The 6,000-nt window shown below is 37.2% G+C and overlaps 1 protein-coding gene across 12 annotated transcripts in view; it reads left to right on the top strand.

The window, feature by feature from the left end:
• Positions 1-6,000, top strand: part of KLHL31 (kelch like family member 31) — a 127,043-nt gene that overhangs the window by 11,109 nt on the left and 109,934 nt on the right. For all 12 annotated transcript variants that reach the window (XR_005789795.1, XR_005789791.1, XR_005789785.1 and 9 more), the window contains one exon: positions 4,517-5,721. Coding sequence is in view for 1 of the 12 variants with exons in the window: in XM_040473779.1 (XP_040329713.1) it covers positions 4,550-5,721 (1,172 nt within the window). In the remaining 11 variants the exon portion in view is untranslated. The remainder of the gene's footprint in view (positions 1-4,516; positions 5,722-6,000) is intronic.

The following is a 6,000-nucleotide window of genomic DNA, read 5'->3' as shown; positions in this document are numbered from 1 at the left end:
GCCTGGAGCCTGTTTCCGATTCTGTGTCTCCCTCTCTCTCTGCCCCTCCCCCGTTCATGCTCTGTCTCTCTCTGTCCCAAAAATAAATAAAAAACGTTGAAAAAAAAATTTTAAAGGATACTTGAGATTCCTCAATTAAGTGTGATATAGGAGAGTAACAATGTAGAAAAGGAAGATTTAAAACTGGCAATTATATATTATTGCTCCCAGGGTCCACTGGTCACCCTTTCCTTTGGAATTCCCTGCTGGCCCTTTGTCTCCAGAGCCCCATAATATTGCTGCTTTGTTGAAGCTAGATTTTCTCTTTTCTTCAGAAACCTCATGATTATACCCTGTCACTGAGACAAGAATGATTCAGTATGGTATACCAGTTGTTAAAATAGTGAGATCCTTCCGTACGGAGTTGATCCTTCTGTATTTCCGGATATTTGCTGCCCTGACCTCCCCCTGATTCCCTCCCACCCCTCCAGCCTTCTCCAAGAAGCCCCTGGGCCCCACTGTTATCCAGCAACTGATGCCTTACACAGAGTGCTCCAGGGAAGGCTCTGGAACTCAGCTACAGAATCCATGCTATTAAGTAGGCTCCTGTGAATCCATGCTATTTAGTAGGCGCCCTGTTTTATCAGTTGTTGAATATCTTAAGATATTTAAGATATCCTGTATGCTACCAATGAATACAGTAGTCACCCCTTATCCACAGGGGATATCTTCCAAGACCCCCGGTGATGCCTAAAACTGCAAAGGCCTATATACATGCACACACTCTATGTTTTTTCCTATACATACATACCTTGGATAAAGTTTATAAATTAGGCGCAGGAAGAGATTAACAACAATAATAATAAAATAGAATAACTATAACAACATACTATAATCCAAGCTATGTGAATGTGCTCTCTCTTAAAATATCTTACTGTACCTTACTCACCCTTCTTGTGATGCTGTGAGATGATAAAATGCTTACGTGACGAGATGAAGTGAGGTGAATGACATAGGCATTGTGATGTAGCATTTAGGCTACTGTTGGTCTTCTGTCCAGAAGGACATCATCTGCCTCCAGACCACAGCTGACCATGGGTAATGGAAAGAGAGGAAAGCAAAACCACAGATAAAAAGGGGACTACTGTAATCATTTAATGATAGATGAACAGAATTTTTACCTTTTCGGTCTAAAACATTGATACTACTCTTCAAGTTCAGGATTTCCTCCAAAATAATGAGTGATTATAAGCCCAACATTTATGGGAATAAAAAATTGTCCAAAGGGGCTCTTCCAAGAAAATATACCAGGCTTTTCCCAAAGACATTGATGCTTCTACTCCAGATGGTAGAAACTGATGTTTTAAAAAAATTATTGTGTTTACCTAGTTACTTCTTGCCATTTTATACTTGTATGCCTTGTCTGTCTAACATAAATTACATATTGTATTACTCCATCACTCCCAGCACAGTGCTGCCCAGACAGCAGTAGGTGTCTGATAAGTACTTGCTGAACAAAATTTTTACATTTCCCCAGAAAAATCCATCAAGAGGACACTAACCACCTAAGTCAAAGGCATTTGAAGACTAAACTGATGCGGGTTTGGAAATCTATTTCACAAGGTCAGGATGCATCTGGCATTGCTTGCAGGAAAGAATGAAGCAGGACATATGTGCTGCCGTCTTGTAAACAAATATAAATATGAATATGACAATCTGAACTTAATGAGGAGGACAAAAGGCCCTGGCAAAGAGATAGATCTTCTCTGTTTCCCACGTACTTGCTATGATTCTTCTACATCAAAGGAATAAGGACAAACAAAATAAAAAGGTTATGGAATTCTTAACATATATTCCAGTAATTAAATTGAAGGCCTTTCAAGAAGGATCAAAGCCAAGTTTTACCCTTCAGAATGAATTCAACAGTGAAACTTAAAAGACACACACACACACACACACACACACACACACGCACACAGAGCCTTCAAAAAACTATGAAATGCCTGAATACCCAAATACCCATCAGTAGGAGAATAATTGCATAAATTTTATACATCTTTAGTATGGGATGCTATGCAACTATTAGAATGATGTGATGCATGTGTGTACTGATACGGAAGGAAGTACATAACTTATGGTAGGTGAGAAAAAACAAACTGCTGAATAATACAGCATCAATGTGTTTTGATGTAAGTTCTCATATAGTGGCCTGCTGGAGCTGACTTGTACTGGCTTCTGAAAGCCAACTGTTACATTTTCAGGAATTTGACAAGCTGATTGTTAAGCAGTGAATAGCTTAAAAGCAGCCACAATGAGTGTATTTGCACTAAAGAAATCCATACCTTACAAAGAAGGACTTTTTCACCTTTAAGAGAGCTGGTTTATCAACACATCACTGCTCAAAAATATGCAAATATTGGGGCGCCTGGGTGGCGCAGTCGGTTGAGCGTCCGACTTCAGCCAGGTCACGATCTCGCGGTCCGTGAGTTCGAGCCCCGCGTCAGGCTCTGGGCTGATGGCTCGGAGCCTGGAGCCTGTTTCCGATTCTGTGTCTCCCTCTCTCTCTGCCCCTCCCCCGTTCATGCTCTGTCTCTCTCTGTCCCAAAAATAAATAAACGTTGAAAAAAAATTAAAAAAAATATGCAAATATAAGTTTGTATAAGCTTATCCAATTATCTGGAATAATATCTACCAAAGTGAGTTGTTGATTTATAAATACTGATTTTGCAATCTTAAAAATTAAAAAAAAAAAACAAAACAGTAATCTCACAAAAAAGTGAATACTACCATCCTGGTGTAAATAAAACCCACTGAAAAGTCCAAATATAACATCTTCTGGTGACTAAGCTCAATATTTTTAAAAAGTCTAAAACAGTTTAATTAATGATATTTTAAGGGCTAAGCATGTATTTGTTAAACTTAGTATATTTCAAGTCTGTTTAATACTAAAGCTTAAATCACCTTAAAGGTTCAGAGCTACTTCATATCAGTTTAAACTGGCTCAAATATTTATAACATTGATAATGGAAAATGGATACTATCCATATAAATATATCTTTATGAGGATAATACTCTATGAGGCACATTCCTAGATTTAGATTTAGCATCAAAGCAAAGACTGTATCAATCATACTCCCATCAATAATGTGTGTGGAGAGCACCACACCAGTATCTGATATACGAAGATTAAAAAATATTTTAACCATCTGATAAGCAAAATGAATCCACAAAAAAGTAAATAAAAAGGATTTCTGTATTTCAGTTGACAGTTCTCTGATTATAATTAGTTTAGCTTTAAAAAATGTATTGATCAACTATTTGTATTTTCTGTGAACAATCTAGTTACCTAGTCATAGTCTTTGATAATTTTTAATTGGATTACTTTTTTATTGTTAATTAATTGTTGGAGTTCTTTAAATATCATGTTAATTAACTTATTATCTGTCAAGAGTGTTACAATTTTTAAAAAGGTGGGGTGTGCCTGGGTGGCTCAGAGGTTAAGCATCCAATTTTTTGTTTTGGTTCAGGTCATGATCTCGCAGTTCTTAAGATCAAGCCCGCTTGGGATTCTCTCTCTCCCTCTCTATCTGCCTCTCCCTGACTTGCGTGCACACTCTCTCTCTCTAAAAATAAATAAATAAACATTGAAAAAAAGAATGTGACAAACATTTTTTAAACATCAATTTCTTGCCTTTTAAATGGCTGGTGTTATTTTATAGTTTCTTTTTTTTGTATTCAGATATTTCAGTCTTTTCCCCTATGACTTCTGGATTTGGGATTATGCTTAAGAGGGCCTTTCCTACCCTAAAATTAAAAAAGAAAAAGAAAAAAAACACCTACTTTGCTCTACTTTTTGTACACATTGCGTGTGTGTGTATGTGTATGTGTGTGTGTGAGTGTGACTTAGGGATTTCATCCATCTGGAAGTTATTTTAGTGACTATGTAGAGTAGAAATTAATTGAACTAATGTATCATTACAAATCCTTACTCACTGATTTTTAAATTCCACATTTATTCTAATATATATATACATTTCACATGGATTCCTGAATTTTAGTATTTTATTGAGAAAAACTTCAGAGTAGTTCTAATTCATTTTTTCATGAGAATAAACTAAGCCCTTCAAGTGATGTTTAACTACTGTTCTATAAATACTATACAGCTAGAACAGAGAATATTTGATCATTTCTGCTATATAAAATTACTTGGCAGTGTAGGTATTGAGAGGTCTCATTTGATAATATAAATCTTTCTAGAATTGTCTTCAGTGCTTGATGCTGAAGCAAACTGTCCATAAAATGTGCATCTGGTTTAATGTAAGTCTTTAAGCCCATTTTTGAGGTTTAATCTACATTATGCTATTAAAAAACTATTATGAAAAAGGTTTTCAGTGTAACATTTCAAAGCCCAATGCACAGTTAAAATAAAACCATGCCTTTCTTTCTTTTCTTTCTTTCTTTCTCTTTCTTTCCTTTCTTTCTCTTTCTTTCTTTCTCTTTCTTTCTTTCTTTTCTTTTCTTTTGTTTTTTTTTGTAGCAAAATCTTGCCTGTGACAGTGTGTTTGCCAACATGGCCCCCAAAAAGAAGACTGTCAAAAAGAACAAAGGAGATATCAATGAGATGACCATAATCGTAGAAGATAGCCCCCTAAACAAATTAAATGCTTTGAATGGGCTCCTAGAGGGAGGCAATGGCCTTAACTGCATTTCTTCTGAACTAACAGATGCTTCTTATGGCCCCAATCTCTTGGAAGGCTTAAGTAGAATGAGGCAGGAGAACTTCCTTTGCGACTTAGTCATTGGCACCAAAACCAAATCTTTTGATGTTCACAAGTCAGTGATGGCTTCATGCAGTGAATACTTTTACAACATCCTAAAAAAAGACCCATCTACCCAAAGGGTGGATCTCAATGATATCTCACCACTAGGCCTGGCTACTGTCATCGCATATGCCTACACCGGAAAGCTGACTCTCTCCTTGTACACGATAGGAAGCATTATTTCTGCTGCTGTTTATCTTCAGATCCACACCCTTGTAAAGATGTGCAGTGATTTTCTGATACGGGAGATGAGTGTTGAGAATTGCATGTACATTGCTAACATTGCTGAAACATACTCTTTGAAAAATGCAAAAGCAGCAACCCAAAAATTTATCCGGGATAACTTCCTTGAATTTGCAGAATCAGATCAGTTTTTGAAACTTACCTTTGAGCAAATTAATGAACTTCTCATAGATGATGACTTACAGTTGCCTTCTGAAATAGTAGCATTCCAGATTGCAATGAAGTGGTTAGAATTTGACCAAAAGAGAGTGAGGTATGCTGCAGATCTTTTGAGCAATATTCGCTTTGGTACCATCTCTGCACAAGACCTGGTCAACTATGTTCAGTCTGTACCAAGAATGATGCAAGATGCTGACTGCCACAAACTTCTCGTAGATGCTATGAACTACCACTTACTTCCATATCATCAAAACACATTGCAGTCTAGGCGCACGAGAATCCGTGGGGGCTGTCGAGTCCTTGTCACTGTTGGGGGACGTCCAGGCCTCACTGAGAAGTCCCTTAGTAGAGACATCTTGTACAGAGACCCTGAAAATGGATGGAGCAAGCTTACAGAAATGCCAGCCAAGAGTTTTAATCAGTGTGTGGCTGTGATGGACGGATTTCTTTACGTGGCCGGTGGCGAAGACCAGAATGATGCAAGAAATCAAGCCAAGCACGCAGTCAGCAATTTCTGCAGGTATTTGATCCTTTATTAGAAACTCAAATGGTTTAATATAAGACAGTTTCCCTGACAGAAGTAAATTAGTCATTTCTGTTAGTTCATTGGCTCAGTAAATCAATAACAATAATCCCACATTACGTGTACACAACAGTTCACATTACATAAAGTACATGCATATATAAATAGTGCACTCCAGATTTCTGAATAAGCCTAGGAAATGAGCTGGGAAGATGTGGTTATTCTGATTATACACGTGAGAAATCTGATACCCAGAGAAGTTATACCACTAGTAAG

This window comes from Herpailurus yagouaroundi, unplaced genomic scaffold (assembly GCF_014898765.1).
Source record: "Herpailurus yagouaroundi ecotype Mexico unplaced genomic scaffold, PumYag 139, whole genome shotgun sequence".
Classification (NCBI taxonomy): domain Eukaryota; kingdom Metazoa; phylum Chordata; class Mammalia; order Carnivora; family Felidae; genus Herpailurus; species Herpailurus yagouaroundi.
This window is presented reverse-complemented; position numbering and strand designations above follow the sequence as displayed.